The following is an 18,111-nucleotide window of genomic DNA, read 5'->3' as shown; positions in this document are numbered from 1 at the left end:
TTCATGTCTGACACTTTCATCAAAGAACACAATATATCACTAACCGACTGCCATTCTCCGTTGACAGTGGAGGCGTTAGATGGAAAGCCCACGGAGGAGGAAAGGTGGCTTACATCACCGACGAACTCAAGTTACAAATCGGAATTCTGCACCGCGAACGCATCCGTTTCTACGTCATTCACTCACCAAACAACTCCATAATCCTTGGTCTGCCATGGCTTCGTACTCATAACCCACAGATCTCCTGGAAAGAGGGACAGATACTGCAATGGGACGCCGTCTGCCATAAGAACTGCTTACAGCAAGTCACTCCATTACCAATTCAAACTGCCGAGCTGCAAGAATCCAACCCCGGGAAACTCGACATCCCCGCCGAATACGCCGACTTAGCTGTGGCATTCAGCAAACTGAAGGCTACCGAATTACCCCCTCACTGACCCGGGGACTGTGCCATCGATCTAATACCAGGTACCACACCTCCTAAAGGTAGAATTTTCCCTTTGTCACAGCCTGAATCAGCCGCTATGAAAGCCTACATTGAAGAATTAGCCAAGGGGTTCATCCGGCCTTCCACATCACCGGCATCGTCGGGATTCTTCTTTGTCAAAAAGAAGGACGGGGGCCTGAGACCCTGTATCGATTACCGAGGCCTGAACGACATCACCATCAAATTTCGCTATCCTTTGCCCTTAGTGCCGGCCGCTCTGGAACAGTTACGACAGGCTGAATATTTCACCAAGCTCGATCTCCGCTGTGCATATAATCTCATCCGTATTAGAGAAGTGGATGAGTGGAAGACTGCCTTCTCTACAACCACCGGCCACTACGAGACCCTCGTCATGCCGTTCGGGCTGTCCAATAGTCCGTCAGTATTCCAGTCCTACATTAACGACGTGTTCAGGGACATGCTGAACCGCTGGGTAATTGTATATATCGATGATATTCTTATATACTCCAGGTCCTTGGAGGAGCACGTCCAACACGTTCGAGCCGTCCTACAGAGACTCATTCAGCACCAGTTATATGCAAAAGCAGAGAAGTGCGAGTTTCACCGGACCTCCACATCCTTCCTGGGGTATGTTATCAGTAGAGAAGGGGTCGCCATGGATGACAGCAAGGTGCAAGCCGTACTCAATTGGCCTAAACCACGCACACTCAAAGAATTACAGAGGTTTCTGGGCTTTGCTAACTTCTACAGGCGGTTCATTCGCAATTTCAGCAGCATTGCAGAACCCCTAACCTCCATGACCAAACGTCAGACGTCACACTTACACTGGTTCCCCGAGGCTGTCGAGGCATTCGAGGGGTTAAAACAACGATTCACGACTGCACCCATTCTCCTTCACCCTGACCCTGAACGGCCTTTCATCGTGGAGGTGGACGCCTCCAGCACAGGCATCGGAGCTATTCTGTCTCAGCGCCAGGGCACCCCTGAGAAAATGTTTCCTTGCGCCTTCTATTCCAGAAAGCTATCGGCGGCAGAACGAAATTACGACGTGGGAGATCGAGAACTACTGGCAATGAAAGCGGCGCTAGAGGAATGGCGCCATTGGTTGGAGGGAGCGCAACATCCATTCACTGTACTCACCGATCATAAGAACCTAGAATACCTCCGCTCTGCCAAACGACTAAACCCTCGTCAGGCTCGATGGGCTATGTTCTTTACCCGCTTCCAATTCAAAGTGACTTACCGACCGGGTTCCAAGAATACCAAGGCTGATGCATTATCTCGACAAACGCAATGGGTAGAGCGATCTGATACAGAAGAGCACATTATCCCTGACACCCTCCTCCTAGCACCAGTCCAGTGGGACGTGATGTCAGAAATTACTCAGGCCAACGAACAGTCCGCTCCACCAGCTGCATGCCCGCCTGACCGTACCTTCGTGCCAGCTCCCCTGAGAGATAAACTTTTGCACCATGTCCACGATCTTCCAAGCTCAGGTCACCCAGGTATCACCGCCACTCATCACCTCCTACAAAACCGATTCTGGTGGGATTCCATGCTTCATGACGTGACTCAATTTATCCACAACTGCGCAGCCTGTCAAACATCTAAAACTCCTCATCAAGCTCCTGCTGGTCTGCTCCAACCGTTACCCATCCCACAACGCCCCTGGTCGCACATAGCCATCGACTTTGTAACCGACCTACCCGTATCCCATGGCAACACCACAATTCTCACTGTGATCGATCGTTTCTCTAAAGCTTGCCGTCTCATTCCGTTGCCCAAACTACCCACGGCATTCGAGACCGCTGAACTGCTTTGTAACTTCGTCTTCAGATTCTATGGGTTACCTGAGGACATTGTGTCTGATAGAGGTCCACAGTTTACCTCACGGGTCTGGTCTGCTTTCTTCAAGAACTTAAAGGTTAACATCAGCCTCACATCCGGCTACCACCCAGAATCCAATGGTCAGACAGAACGAATGAACCAGGAACTCACACGCTTTCTCCGCACCTACTGTCAGAAGGATCAGTCGGAATGGAGTCGCTATTTGATGTGGGCTGAATACGCCCAGAACTCTCTAAGAAAACCAGCCACCGGAATCACACCCTTCCAGTGCGTCCTAGGCTATCAACCTCCACTGTTCCTGTGGTCAGGTGAACCTTCCGAGCTACCTTCAGTCAATGATTGGATGCGCAGAAGCGAGGAAACATGGGATATGGCTCATCACCATCTACAACGCGCCATCAGAAGACAAGTGGTACAAGCCAACAGACACCGCCGACCGAATCCCCAGTACACCGTTGGGCAGTGGGTCTGGCTCTCTACCAGGGATCTTCGCCTAAGACTTCCATGCAAGAAACTCAGTCCCAGGTTTGTAGGGCCTTTTCAAATTGTCAAACAAATTACTCCTGTCTCATTTGGTTTAAATCTGCCTGCTAATTATCGTGTTTCTCCCACATTCCATGTTTCGTTGCCGAAACCCTCCGGGGGTCCGAGGGGGGAACCAGAGTGAGCCGAGGGCCGTCATCCCCCACCACTGACGATTGAGGGTGAGGAGGCTTACCAAGTCCGAGAGCTGCTCGATTCCAGGCGTCGGGGTCGAAGACTACAATATCTGGTCGACTGGGAGGGGTACAGGCCGGAGGAGTGATCCTGGGTCGATGCGGATGATATCCTGGACCCTGCACTCGTGGAGGAATTCCACCGGACGCACCCGGAGAGACCGGCCCCTCGACCACGTGGTAGACCCCGGCGTCCGCCTCCTCGCGTCAGGAGCCGCTCGCAGGGTGGGGGCTCTGTCATGAATATGGCTCCCACGGTTCATCCTCCGGACCGCCGGAGGGAGCCATCACCGGAATACTGATTCCCCACCATTCAGACTTCATTTCCCATAGGCCCTCATTCCTGGGACTGATTGCACACACACCTGAACTGCATCACACGCACACTATTTAAGCCACGCATACACACCACATCTTCGCGAAGTCTTGATTTGCTACGGTGATCATTTCTGAGCGTTATTCTGTGGACTGTTATCTTGTTGTTACCTGGACTGTTTATCTCTCGTGAACCCTTGCCGCCTGCCCCGAACATTGCCTGTACCCTGGACTGTGTTTGTTTGCCGCCTGCCTCGATCCTTGCCTGTGAACTGACTCTGATTCTCTGCTGCCTGCCTCGATCCTTGCCTGTCCCTGTTTACGATACTGCTCTGCCCTTGTCTGTACTACTGCTGTGTTTAATAAAGCTGCTTATGGATCCACACACTGTTGACCCATCATTACAATAGTGGACGTGTCTCTTCAGAAGACTTGAATTAAACCGCTCCATTCAAATGGATTACTGTTACAACGAGTCTTGTGCTTTTTGAAGCTTGAAAATAATGATGGCCTTGACAAAATGGATGGACAAAAATTGAGATATTAAAATATCTATATGGCAGTATACAGTATGTTGCGGTTTTCCCCATGGTATTGAAAATGATACTGAATATTGATATTTTTCAAGGTATCGTATTGACGTTAGAAACTCCAGTATCGTGACCACTAATTCATGTACTTTGTCAATAAGGTAAAACGTTGCTATTTTCTACATAGATCTATGATTTGATTGAATATATATTGGTACAGTAATTCATTAAATATCACCAGCTAAAAAGTAACCAGTAACTAGTACTCTGAGTAGTTTTTGAGAAGAGTACTTTGTACTTTTACTTCAGTACTTTTTGACACCAGTAATTTTACTTGTAATTGAGTATTCAGCAATGTAACAGTACTTGTATTTAAGTACAGATTTTCAGTACTGACAGAAGGAAGTTATTTCAAACTGGTCGCCATTAAGTGTAATTGTTCCTTTTGTATGCAATGGTGTGATTCTTCAATAAATAAATAAATAAATAAATTAAAGATCAATTTGACTGATAGCATTATTTCTATAGATATCGAAATATTTTGTTATCGTGAATTATTTTGGTCATGATAATCATGTAAAAATGATTCAGGTGAACCACACTCCACTTCCCTCTTTTCAGCTGCAGATACACAGTTTGAGGCAATGCTCACGCTTCTGTAAGGGTGGTCTGTTTGAACAAGCATCACAAGATCAGTTGAATTACATCAAAATATTTGTTTTTTTTTTTGTTTTTTTTTAAACCCTCTTCACTGTAACCTGTGTCTGTTGTCTGGTTTGTAGTTTGTTCGGTTTATTTAACTTGAAGAGGTGGATTCTGGAATCCACTGCCGCTTCAATATATATCTTTTAAGTTATTAACCAACATTTATCTTTCTGTTAAATTATTTGAATGACTTCTTCAACGTATGTTAGAGCATTTCTTTTCCTTTTTAAACACTAGAAAATAATTTTGAATATTGTCTGTACCTCTCACTGAGAGAAAAGAACATGTTATCAGTACGTTTTGGGAAAGTTTCCTGCTCAGAGCAGAGCTCAGATCAACTTCAACCTTGAAGAAGCTGTGAATCATGTGTATCTGTGTATGTGCGCTAAGTGTTCTGTGCAGGTCCTTTGTACTGGTGGACAACTGGCACTCTTCTTGAGACCAGCAGACGCCATGTCATGACCCCAAAAGGACATCCAGTGCCTAAATCCAGGGTCCCCTCGTCAGCATCGTGACGAATGGAGATATGCTTCTGACTATGTGTCCATGTGTGGAAGATTACCAAATTTGTCTATTTTTCTTAGCCAATCAGAATCATTCAACCTGAAGTAATGACGTAGTTAGTTGACTCTGTTAGAGTATAATTGTTGTGGAAATGTGAATGTACACAGAGCGGCCTACAAACTCCTTGTGAGACTTGAAGCTGGCTTCTGCTGATGAAACTGCAAACTATTCTTCATTAAAATTATCTTCAATTTATTATTTTTTTAACTCTGACTCCGGGTCTTTATTCATCATATCTGGTCTTTTGGGTCTTTAACTGTAAAATTCCCCTAAAAACTGTTAGTTTTACTTTCTTTTGCAGGATAATAATATATTTAGATCTAAATTTTCTTTTTTTCAGGTAGACTCCTCACCCCTTCCTTCTACTGCCGGCAGGATCTGACGGTTCAAGCAGGAATCTGTCACTGAACCGCCGGATGGGGTTTACGCCAAAGGATATTTTGTATGCACTATCTACATATTAATCCTTATTCACTTCCAGTCTTTATGATAGAGATGATCTTACCACAGATCCTCCAGTTTACAGTGAGGATTCTCCAGTCCAGCAGAAATCATCTTCACTCCCGAGTCTCCTAGTTTATTCACAGTCAGATTCAGTTTTCTCAGGTGTGAGGGGTTTGATCTCAGAGCTGAAGCCAGAGCAGCACAACCTTCATCTGTGACACCACAATACCTCAACCTGTAGAGAACAATGACACACTCTTCACTCTCTCAGATCAGATCAACAGAGACTTCATTATTAAAAAGAAACCAAAACAAAAGCACAAATCCCCATGTTTGATATGAGTTTTACTACGTTTGTGTGTGTGTGTGTGTGTGTGTGTGTGTGTGTGTGTTTGAGTGAGAGGAAATTATGTTAACAAATTATCACATTAAATAATATGGAAAGATGATCACAGAAAAAAGATGGATGTGATGGTCATTAAGGATGAATTCATGTTCTTCATGTTCTTCTATTCATGTTTTGTTTTTTTTTTCAATTTCTAACACACTTTTCTCCAATCTGTATCACATTTTCAAAACTCTAAACACAATTAGCACAACATCCGTCTGTTGTGACCTTACCATAATTCATGTCGTTTTCGCACAAAATGCAGTCAATTAACACGTTTCTAGAAGGCTTAAATTTCTTTCTGATCTTATTTACAAATGCTTAAACACAGCATGTCAGAAATGAAGACCCAATGTTACAATCTTTAAATATAGTATAAAACCTCTACTTCTGTACCAACAGCAGCTCAAAAGTATTGAAAAAATCTAGAAAACAAATACTGAAACAATTGATAAGCATTTATAATTAGCAGATATTGAGAAATATTGAGAAATAGCAGATTCCAATCTCAGTTGAAGGAATAGTCAGATGTTGAAGCTCCTTCATTACATGGACATTGTTACGTACAGAAGGGAGCGGTAAGGGTTAACAGGTTTATTTCAGGTAAAACTGAGCGTGAAGCAGAGTGCAGGTGAGTGGAAGCAGATGATAAGGTCGATGAGACGTAGAACTGGAACTGATACTTGTCTGTGTGTTCTAGGAAGCGTGGATGCCGGGAGACGTGGAGCAGATGAACACACTGGAGATTTACAGGAGACGAGGAGACACAAGGGATCACAGAAGACGCTGGAGACAGTTAAGTAGTCGTATAACTGGAGTCCTGGAGGTAAGTAAACACTGGTATGTGTCAACGAGACCGGACAGTGACTGAGTGATCTGGCGTGTCTTTTATGTGGCTGCGGTGATGAGTGTGAATGAGCGTCAGGTGTGGCTTGTCAGTACTCAGGGGAGGGAGTGCGATGTGATTGGGTGAGTGTAGAGCCTGGCGTGTCTGTGACATTACCCCCCCCTCCACGGTCCGCTCCTGAGGACCGCGGACCCCGACGTCGTGGTGGTCGACCTCTGCCTCGGGGAGCTGGCTTGTTGAGATGTCTGGCGTGGAAGTCGTCAAGGAGGCTGGGATCCAGAATATCATTCCTCGGGACCCATGAACGTTCTTCGGGACCGTATCCCTCCCAGTCCACTAGATATTCAAGGGACCCACCACGACGCTGGGAGTCCAGAATGTCTTTCACCTGGTAGGCTACCCCGTCTTCCGTGATGAGTGGAGGAGGGGGATCCTCGGTGTCGCCAGGCTCTGAGGAGGGAAGGACAGAGGGATGGTGAGGTTTAAGGAGTGACACATGGAAAACTGGGTGAATGCGATACTCAGGAGGGAGTTGCAGGTGATAGGTGACGGGGTTGACTTGCCGGATGATGGTGAAGGGACCAACGAACCTAGGACTCAGCTTCCTACAGGGCAGGCGCATCCTGATGTCCCGGGTTGACAGCCAAACCTTCTGTCCTGGCTGGTATTTGGGTGTGTGGGAGCGTCGATTGTCGGCTGTCAACCTGCGCCTGCGTAGGGCTCGCTGGAGTTGCAGATGTGCTGAGTCCCAGACCCTCTGGTTCCCCATCCCAGGGGAAGCCGAGTATGCACTGGAAAGGAGTAAGACCTGTAGTGGGCTGACGGAGAGAGTTCTGGGCGTACTCGGCCCAGCCCAGGAACTGGTTCCAGGAGTCCTGGTGGCCGTGACAGAAGGTACGCAGGAAACGGCCGATCTCCTGTATCTTCCTCTCCGTCTGCCCGTTCGTCTGGGGATGGTAACCGGAGGAGAGACTTATGGTCACACCTAGGAGTTTGAAGAAAGCCTTCCAGACTCGGGAGGTGAATTGGGATCCACGGTCAGATACAATGTCTTCTGGTAATCCAAAATAGCGAAACACATGGTTGAAGAGCAACTCTGCCGTTTCCATGGCAGTGGGGAGTCCAGGCAGGGGAATTAAACGGCAGGACTTGGAGAAGCGGTCGACGATCACTAGCACACATGTGCATCCATCGGAGACGGGAAGGTCGGTAAGGAAATCCACTCCTAGGTGTGACCAGGGACGAGTGGGAACGGGCAGAGGTTGGAGCTTTCCGGAGGGAAGATGGCGTGGGCTCTTGGAGACGGCACATTCCCTGCACCCTTGCACGTACCTTCTGACGTCAGATGTCATGTTGGGCCACCAGAAGCGCTGTTTTAACAGCGAGAGGGTTTCGTTGACCCCGGGGTGGCCAGTGCCCAGTGAAGTATGTGTCGAGTGGATGAGGGGTGTGCGTCGTGTCCGTAGTACATACTTCAATCCGGGGGGGCAACCAGGCGGAATGCTGGTGGAGGCATTGGACTCGGGGAGCGTCTCAGCAGACCAGGAAATGGGACTCACAACGAGTTTCTCGGGGATGATGGGCTCTGGATCTTCGTTGTTCTCATCGAGGTTGTGGATACGAGACAGGGCATCGGCTTTCACATTTTTCGATCCAGGACGATAGGAGATGGTGAAGTCAAACCTCGTGAAGAACAGAGCCCATCTGGCCTGGCGGGGATTCAGTCTCTTGGCATCTCGCAAATATCCCAGATTTTTGTGGTCAGTTAAAACCACGAAGGTGTGTTTTGCTCCCTTAAGCCAATGCCTCCATTCCTCCAGGGCGAGTTTGATGGCGAGGAGTTCGCGGTTGCCGATGTCATAATTTATTTCCGCCGGGTTGAGTTTCCTGGAGAAGAAAGCACATGGATGGAGTCTGCTGGGATTCCCCTGCTGCTGGGATAGTACCGCTCCCACTCCGGTGGTTGAGGCGTCAACCTCGGCGACGAAGGGGAGCTCTGGGTCAGGGTGAGCCAGGAGGGGAGCGGTCGTGAAGGCGGCCTTGAGGGCCTCAAAGGCTTGGGTGGTGGCTGGGGTCCAGGACAGAGACTTGGGCTTACCACGGAGGAGGTTGGTGAGTGGACCGGTGATGGTGCTATAGTTCTGGATGAATCGTCGATAGAAGTTTGCAAATCCTAGGAATCTTTGTAATTCTTTGATGGTTGAGGGAACGGGCCATTCTTTCACTGCGGTGACCTTCCTCTCGTCCATGCGGACGCCACTGTGGTCGATGTTATAGCCCAGGAATTGCACGGAGGGCTGGTGGAAGGTGCACCTTTCGGCATTCAGGAAAAGGTGGTAGTCTCTCAGGCGTTGGAGGACCTCCGCAACGTGCTAGCGATGTTCGGCCAAGCTCCGGGAGTAGATTAAAATGTCGTCTATGTAGACCAGGACAGACCGGTGCAGGAACTACCGGAGCACCTCATGCATGAAGTCTTGGAATACGGAGGGGGCGTTGACCAGTCCATACGGCATGACGAGATACTCATAATGGCCAGTAGGGGTCACGAAAGCCGTTTTCCACTCGTCGTGGAAACATTGGTTACCCCACTTCAGGATCTCTCCTGTCCTCCAGGAGATGGTGGGGTTGTGCTGCTCAAGCCATGGGCGCCCTAGGATCACGTCAGATGTTGACTCCTCCAGAACCAGCAGCTGGATCTCCTCGATGTGGAGCACTCCAACTTGGAGACGGAGGGGTCCCACGCTGTAACGTACTTTCCGTAATGGTTTTCCTGTTATCGCGTGGATCTGGTAGATCTTCGGTGTTGGGGTGGTCTTGAGATGCAGCTGGCGACAGAGGGCTCCGGAGATGAAGTTTCCAGCTGACCCAGAATCGAGGAGCGCACTGACTGGAAGACAGAAATCAGCGGCAGTAAGTTTTACTACAATTGAGAGTGGTTTCATTTTATTCACTGTGGGCAGGATGGCACTCACCAAAAGCCGGGCAGGACGAAGGGGGCATTCTGAAATGTAATGCCCGGCACCACCACAATACAGACTTTCTGGGTCAGCCTCCTCTGTCGCTCAGCTGATGATAGACGTGAGTGTTCTATCTGCATGTTGTCATTTGCTGGTTCTGGGGAGCTGACGGACTCTGGCTGGCGGAGAGTGGAGGGGAATAACGGCTGGCACTGGTGCTCTTCTAGGCACAGCTGCATACGAGTGGCGAATCTGATGGATAACTGAATGAATTTCTCGAGCCCGATGGAATCCTCGTATGCAGCGAGATGCAACCGCACACGTGGATCGAGGCCTTGACGATATGTGGTGATCAAAGCCTGCTCATTTCAGCCACTTGCAGCAGCGAGGGTACGAAACTGGAGGGCATAATCAGACACAGTTAGTGCACCTTGTTTTAAATTGCATAATCTCTCACCAATCGACGAATCCCAAGCGGGTTTTCCAAAAACTTCCTTGAAGTGGGTTATAAAACTTGACAAGGACGATACAACGGGGTTATTTAAATTCCAGAGAGGTTCAGCCCATCGCAGCGCTTTCCCGTGAAGCTGAGAGATTATGAAAGCCACTTTCGATCGATCGTCAGGGTATAAGTGCGGTTGCATCTCCAGGACCAGCGAACACTGCAGGAGGAAACCGTTGCAATCCTCCGCCAGACCAGAGAAGGGCGCCGGTTTGGCCATGGGACTGGCGACCGCGGGTGGTGAAGGAGCTGCGGCGGTGAATGCGGAAGTGTTCGCTGGAGTTGTTGACGTGGAAGTGCCGGTGAAAGTGCGACGAAGTGCATCAACCAATTCTTGAATGGGATCCGGGGTGCTCATGTTGTTACCTGGGCAGTGTTGGTCCGGTCTTCTGTTACGTACAGAAGGGAGCGGAGACACAGGTAAGGGTTAACAGGTTTATTTCAGGTAAAACTGAGCGTGAAGCAGAGTGCAGGTTAGTGGAAGCAGATGATAAGGTCGATGAGACGTAGAACTGGAACTGATACTTGTCTGTGTGTTCTAGGAAGCGTGGATGCCGGGAGACGTGGAGCAGATGAACACACTGGAGATTCACAGGAGACGAGGAGACACAAGGGATCACAGAAGACGCTGGAGACAGGTAAGTAGTCGTGTAACGGGAGTCCTGGAGGTAAGTAAACACTGGTATGTGTCAACGAGACCGGACAGTGACTGAGTGATCTGGCGTGTCTTTTATGTGGCTGCGGTGATGAGTGTGAATGAGCGTCAGGTGTGGCTTGTCAGTACTCAGGGGAGGGAGTGCGCAGTGATTGGGTGAGTGTAGAGCCTGGCGTGTCTGTGACAGACATACAGTAAAATAGACACAGACTCATTGTTCAGTGTGGATGAAGAACAACACAGAGGAGCAGAGAGAGAAAAAATGTCTGGGTGAGGGAGAGGAATAGATGAAGGAGGAGAAGAGTTGGATCAGGACAAGGGAGAAGAAGAGTTAGGGGAGAGGAGTAAGATTGTGTGCTGGATTGTGCATCTCTATAGTTTTCCTCTTTTACACATGATGAACCTATGAAAGCTTATTTCTGCCATGAATAGAAAATAAAAAGGCAATTGTGATCTCACAATTCTTACTTTTTTTCTCTCGATTCATATAGTTTTTATATCACAATTCCTAGAATTTTGTTTTTATTTGTGTCACAATTACTTTTTATACTTATTTATTCTGTGGCGGGGAAAAAAACGTCTTTGTTGTTGATCAATGGCAGCAATTTCATTTAAATTCATGTAAAGCTTGATGTAAAGCTTTTACTACACCGATTCCTCTACCACTGTTCCATATACGCTGAATATGTGGTCTGTGTAGGGCACTAACTAAGGGGACACCATCCCACCCTCTATGGGCACCATCAACACCCCACCCACCCCCAGAAAGAGATTTCAACCAAGAGGGCAACTGAAGTTCAGCATAGGGGACTCATTTGACCAGTGGCTGCCCTGAGCAATTCTGTTACTTTCTTCTTCTTTATTTCTACTGTACATTCTATAAAGTAAAGACTCATTCACTTTTAGATAGTCTGTTGGGATGTTTCCAAGAATGCACACATTCAACACTCAACCAAAAATGTAGAATGGCTTACATGTAAGAGCTCTACTGTTACTGCAGTAAAAGGAAACTGAATTATAAAAACAATGGATTTCATAATTTCTGCAGGTAGAGATGAAACATGACAAGTAATGCAGTTTTCATAATGCCATCAGCTGTTAGTATTTTGACAGTCATTGTGCTTTGATTGACTGTTTTATTTCTGAAGTAGTCCAAGTGCTTGACAACGGTCGGTTTGTCACGTTCATTGTAGACTACTTTTAGCTGTTGCGGCGCGATGCGATGCGACAACGGTCACGTCTGGTGTAGACATGATATTATACATAATTTGTTCACTTAGAAATCAAAACTCAGTGTTTTGAGAAAGAAAGAAATTATTCTTACCCCCTTTCATTCCTGTTCATATTGTAAATATATATGTATGTGTATATATTTATATTAATGTGCATATACCTGTATATGTGTATATATACTTATATACATACATTTACACTAGGGGTGAAATGGTTCTCGGTAAAAAATCGAACCGTATCGTTCTGCACACTCGGTTCGGCACGCACTTGCACCGCGGTTCATCTCATATCTGACGACGCATACGCATCTATAATAAGGTTTGTATAAAATAAATAAAACAGACAGAGTTAGACTAATATATGTTTCTGTCGATGGATACGCATTCTGGCTTCCCCTAAACTTTGTTCAATGTGAGTGCCGTATGCTCTATCTGACCAGTCATTTACGCCGTCATCACCCGGGTGTTGATAGCGCACGTGCGCAGGTGAGACATAAACAGCACATGTTGCTATTTGCGTTTAAACTAAACTCATTTAAGCCTTGATAATTTAAACATTTCAGTGCAAGGAGCGAAAGAGAACTTGCGCGCGCGCTGTGAGAAGATTTGTGCACTCATCCGAAGCGCGAACGCGGAGGCGCGTATACAGCGCACAAATATTGAGGTCTCTTTTAAGTCTTGCGCTTGAACGGACAAGTTCACACAAAATTATGTCAACATGTCCATCTTGGGGAGTATCCTAGCAAGCATAGTCGGTTATGTCTTAAGTGAACTTAAACACTCGAGAAAGAACGCATGTGTTCAGCATGTGTACTGATCCGTGTATTGTGTCTTAAAGAGACAGCAGCCCTTGCATTCCTGCTTTCTGAATGTGTTTTTAATGTTAATCAAACAACAAAAGACAAGGAAATCACTCAATGCTCATGACTGAATAGTAACTTAATAATTAATAATGATTGATCTTTATTTGCAATGTTGTTTTAAATTTTATTGATGATTTATACATGAAAAACCTGAAAAGCTTTATTTATTTTTATCTTTGCTTTACTGTATTTGTTTGTGCCGTTTAATTATTTGTTCTTATTTTCTTTATTTTAATTTGACAGTAGTAATTTTTTACTAGAACATAACACATACCGAATCATACCGAAACCGTGACCCTAAAACCGTGATACAAACTGAACCGTGAGTAATCTGAACCGTTGCACCTCTAATTTACACGCATGCACACACACACACACACACACAATAAATACAAAAATAAATATATACAGTTGCAAGAAAAAGTATGTGAACCACTTGCAGAATCTGTAAAAATGTGCAAAATTTTAACAAAATAAGAGAGATCATACAAAATGCATGTTATTTTTTATTTAGTACTGTCCTGAGTAAGATATTTTACATAAAAGATGTTTACATATAATCCACAAGACAAAAAAAAAAAAAAAAAGCTTTATTTATTAAAATGACCCAGTTCAAAAGTTTGTGAACCATTGATTCTTAACACTGTGTGTGGTTACCTGGATGATCTACGGCTGTTTTTTTGTTTTGTGATGGTTGTTCATGAGTCTCTTGTTTGTCCTGAGCAGTTAAACTGAGCTCTGTTCTTCAGAAAAAATCTCCAGGTCCCAAAAATTCTTCAGTTTTCCACCATCTTTTGCATATTTGAACCCTTTACAGCAGTGACTGAATGATTTTGAGATCCATCTTTTCACACTGAGGACAACTGAGGGACTCAAACACAACTATTAAAAAAGGTTCAAACATTCACTGATGCTCCAGAAGGAAACACGATGCATTAAGAGTCGGGGGGTGAAAACTTTTGAACAGGATGAAGAGGTCCAAATTTTTCTTATTTTGCTTGAATATCATTTTTTTTTTCATTTAGTACTGCCCTTCAGAAGCAACAGAAAATACTTGCATGTTTCCCGGAAGACAAATTAAATACAATTTACCTTGATCTTCAAATTCCAAATGTTTTCACCCCCCGTCTATTAATGCATCATGTTTTTTTCTGGAGCATCAGTGAATTTTTGAACCTTTTTTAAAAGTTGTGTTTGAGTCCCTCAGTTGTCCTCAGTGTGAAAAGACGGATCTCAGAATCATTCAGTCACTGCTGTAAAGGGTTCAAATATGCAAAAGATGGTGGAAAACTGAAGAATCTGCAGGACCTGGAGATTTTTTCTGAAGAACAGAGCTCAGTTTAACTGCTCAGAACAAACAAGAGACTCATGAACAACCATCACACAACAAAAACAAAACGTAGATCAAAAAAAAAAACAGCCGTAGATCATCCAGGTAACCACACACAGTGTTAAGAATCAATGGTTCACATACTTATGAATGGGGTTATTTTAATAAATGCAGCTATTTTTTTTGTCTTGTGGATTATATGTAAACATCTTTTATGTAAAATGTCTTACTCAGGACAGTACTAAATAAAAAATAACATGCAATTTGTATTATCTCCCTTATTTTGTTAAAATTATTAACATTTTCACAGATTCTGCAAGTGGTTTACATACTTTTTCTTGCAACTGTATATATATATATATATATATATATATATATATATATATATATATATATATATTCTGCTGTAAAGCAGCTCTAACAAGTCAATGTGATTATTCAGCTCAAGTCAGTTCAGTATTGATACAGTTCAATTCCACACCTGTGTAAAATCCATCAGTTGTGCATACATACTGTATATACAGTGTATTTATGCACATACATATATCTGTAAGTGCTCTGACAAACTCCTGTACTCTCCACTGCATACTGAACAAGCAAAAGACACAAGAGAGTAGTGCTTTACATTGTTCACATCTGTGTGTAGTTTGGCGTGAATGTGGCTAATCATAATGGCCCTCGTTTATCAAACGATTGTATGCCAGAAAACTGTGCGTACGCTCATTTCCACGCAAAATTCGGCATTTATCAATATGAGCGTGAGCGGTGACTACGATCAAATCTCACGTCAGGTCTCAGCTCATGTACGCACGTTTTTGAGTCAGCGGGAACTTGCGTGCAGCAAAGTAAATCTGGTGGAGAATTGTTATGAGAACATTTAGTTTATTTTCCTGACCGACAATCACTCACTAACCGATCATTAACCATTAAACGACACAATTCAAATATCAAATTAAAATTAAATTAATATAGATGAGTGTCTTAAAGGGGTGGTTCATTGTGATTTCACTTTTTTAACTTTAGTTAGTGTGTAATGTTGCTGCTTGAGCATAAACAGTATCTGCAAAGTTACAGCGCTGAAAGTTCAATGCAAACTGAGATATTGTCTTTTAAAGTTATGGCAGTTTAATGACTGTAACTACGACCGGTTTGGACTACAACAAGCTTCTTCCCGGGTTGGTGACATCATAAACCCTGCAATTAACATTAACACGCAACAAAGTGGGCGAGGCCATGTCGCGTGGAAGAGTTGTCGACACCGGACGTGAACGGCGCAACGCGACGCGTCAAAAGATAACAGAACCCATTATAATCAGTAATATTGTCTACACTGGATGCGGGGCGGAAGACAGCTTCCAGAATCTACACGAGTTCAATGCTGGATTTGCACCAAGGCTATTACTGAAAGATGAAGCAGTTCACACTTTAAAAGCAGAAGCTGCCCCAAACTGTAAGTAGGTTTTATTGTTTGTTCATGTCTTTTAAATGTATAGTTCTGTTGCTATTTTTTGGTTGCATCAAGGACGATAAACAAAGACCAACGCGGTTTGGCTTCGCCAGTGTGATAGAAATATTTTATGAAATGTACAGAAAATGCATTTTAAGGATGCTCAGGTCAAAGACCATGTGGACTTACCCAAAAAGTGCTTAACACAGTAGAACTAACAGTCATGTGATTAGCTTTAATCATTACAAACCAATCACCAGAACTTGTCCAGACTTGAGTGACATTGATTTCTACTCAACTGTAAGATTTAAATGTGCATGTATCTTTCTGTTCATAGAGAGTCACTCGGTTGTTGTGACCAGTGATCTCCCTGCCGTAAATAAAACTTCATTTCTACAAAGAGCAACTTGGAAGTCGTGTCAGGTTTATGCTGCGCAGCTAAGAAGATCCTATGCTCAAAAGACAACAAAAGTAACAGCTAAGTGTGATTGAGGTAGTGTTAGTAGCTTCTTGATGGGACGCCGTCACCATACTTCAGGGAAGTATTGTATTGTATTGTAAGTATCCAGGAATTCAGGGGATTACCTCAAGATACTGTAGTATTATATTAACAACTAGGAGTTGTTTAAATTGTCCGTGGAGAAGTCAGATTCGTATTGAGAATTTCCACGACACTCGCCAGTTAGCTAAATTCTATTGCATACTTCAACAATCTTCTATGTTCATAGACAAACAGTCGTTCATGCTATAAATTAAACAATACCTTTACAAAAATGCTACTACTCAGTCATGTATTCAGCTACAGTAAATCTTTAATCAGGATAAAATCGTATATTGAAAGCTAACAAACAGCAGTTAACATTCATAAGTGACAGCATATATAAAGACTTTGACACAAATACAAACGGAAATACTTACCATTCAGAAACGTCCTTTAAAAACCGTGCTTACAGAGGTTCTGTTTGCCCCTCTTCATCATTACTGCTATCTGAGTCTGATTCGGGCTCAATTTGATAATATAGACGCCAGTATTTACATTTCCACTGAAGCACATGTAACAACTAATGGTAAGGGGCGTGGCATTTCTGGACACTTCAGCGAATCACAATACACTGGGCCAGCTAACCAATCTGAGCCCATTGCGTATTTCGGAGGGAGTGGCTTCATAGAAGCAGGAAGTCAATCCGGCCGTTTAAATGACAATAGAGACAGTGGTGTAGAATAAAGGTAAAATATATGAAAAATACAGCGATTTTTTTTTTTTTTTTTTTTTAAACGAAGCATCGAGACATGTTAAACTGTGCCCCATAAACACAATCAAGCCTAGAAAAAAAACAGTGAACCACCCCTTTAAAATACCACAAATGTTTTTTTGTTTTTTGTTTTTTCAGGGATTTCGCTTTGCATGTGCAAATGGCAACATCAACAGAACATAAGGATTCACACATCACACACCTGCAATGCAGAGAAAAACACAATAATATACAAGGAATAAAATAATAAGACTACACAAAATATATATTTCACCGAAATAATTAACAGAGTAATACACTACCAGTCAAAAGTTCGGAAACATTACTATTTTTAATGTTTTTGAACAAAGTCTCTTATGCTCATTAAGGCTGCATTTATTTCATAAATGGCTTATTTAATTCATGGCTTGAAAAAGCCAACTTACTGATCTTCTATTTAAGATTATTATTATTCTTCTTCTTAGACTAAAATTTCTAAATGCTACTCCTCCTAGACTGTTCAAGTTGACTCGAGTTGCCTTATCTTTTCAGACTGATCAGACTTACGGTTTTCCTAAAAATGCTGATTAAATCTTGGAAAAATCCCATTGACTTTCATTGAACTGCCTTGGCTGATCTGAACATTCCGTCCAACTGTCAAAATTCAAATTCAAACACACAGACTCAATTAAACTGCCATTCCTATTTCTAAGCCATTTAAACTCATTCAAACTGTCACTGTTGGTAAGCCGCTGTCTCATTCTGGTCTTGTGTGTTTGTGTGTGTGTGTGTGTGTGTGTTTCGTCACGCTGATTGTTTCATGTGGGCGTCACCGCTGATTACCAGTGATCAGCGGCAGCTGAATGTCATCTACCAGCCTATTTATTGCCCTGTCTTTCGTCCCATGTTTGTCAGATCGTTGCTGGAGATCGCCCGTGCTGCTTCCTGTTCTCCTGTGTGTTCCTCTGTCTGAGTCATCGTGTCGTGCTGTTCCGGTTCCAGTCCCGTTTGGATTACTCACCTGGTGTTCTCCTTTCACTCCGGATACTCTACACATGGTCTTCACTCTTCTGTTCAGGATTGCCCAT

The 18,111-nt window shown here is 44.2% G+C and overlaps 1 protein-coding gene across 49 annotated transcripts in view; it reads right to left on the bottom strand.

Moving 5' to 3' along the window:
• LOC127498610 (NACHT, LRR and PYD domains-containing protein 12-like) overlaps positions 1 to 18,111 on the bottom strand; it is a 362,780-nt gene that overhangs the window by 326,476 nt on the left and 18,193 nt on the right. For 29 of the 49 annotated variants that reach the window (XM_051868195.1, XM_051868176.1, XM_051868180.1 and 26 more), the window contains exon 9: positions 5,632 to 5,805. The exons of 15 other annotated variants lie outside the window; for them this stretch is intronic. In XM_051868195.1, the coding sequence (XP_051724155.1) occupies positions 5,632 to 5,805 (174 nt within the window). The remainder of the gene's footprint in view (positions 1 to 5,631; positions 5,806 to 18,111) is intronic. 5 more of the 49 variants (XM_051868173.1, XM_051868189.1, XM_051868188.1 and 2 more) reach the window with 1 other exon arrangement.

The sequence above is a fragment of the Ctenopharyngodon idella genome, chromosome 17 (genome assembly GCF_019924925.1).
Source record: "Ctenopharyngodon idella isolate HZGC_01 chromosome 17, HZGC01, whole genome shotgun sequence".
NCBI lineage: Eukaryota > Metazoa > Chordata > Actinopteri > Cypriniformes > Xenocyprididae > Ctenopharyngodon > Ctenopharyngodon idella.
Note: the sequence above shows the minus strand (reverse complement) of the source record. Positions and strands in the feature narration are given on the sequence as shown.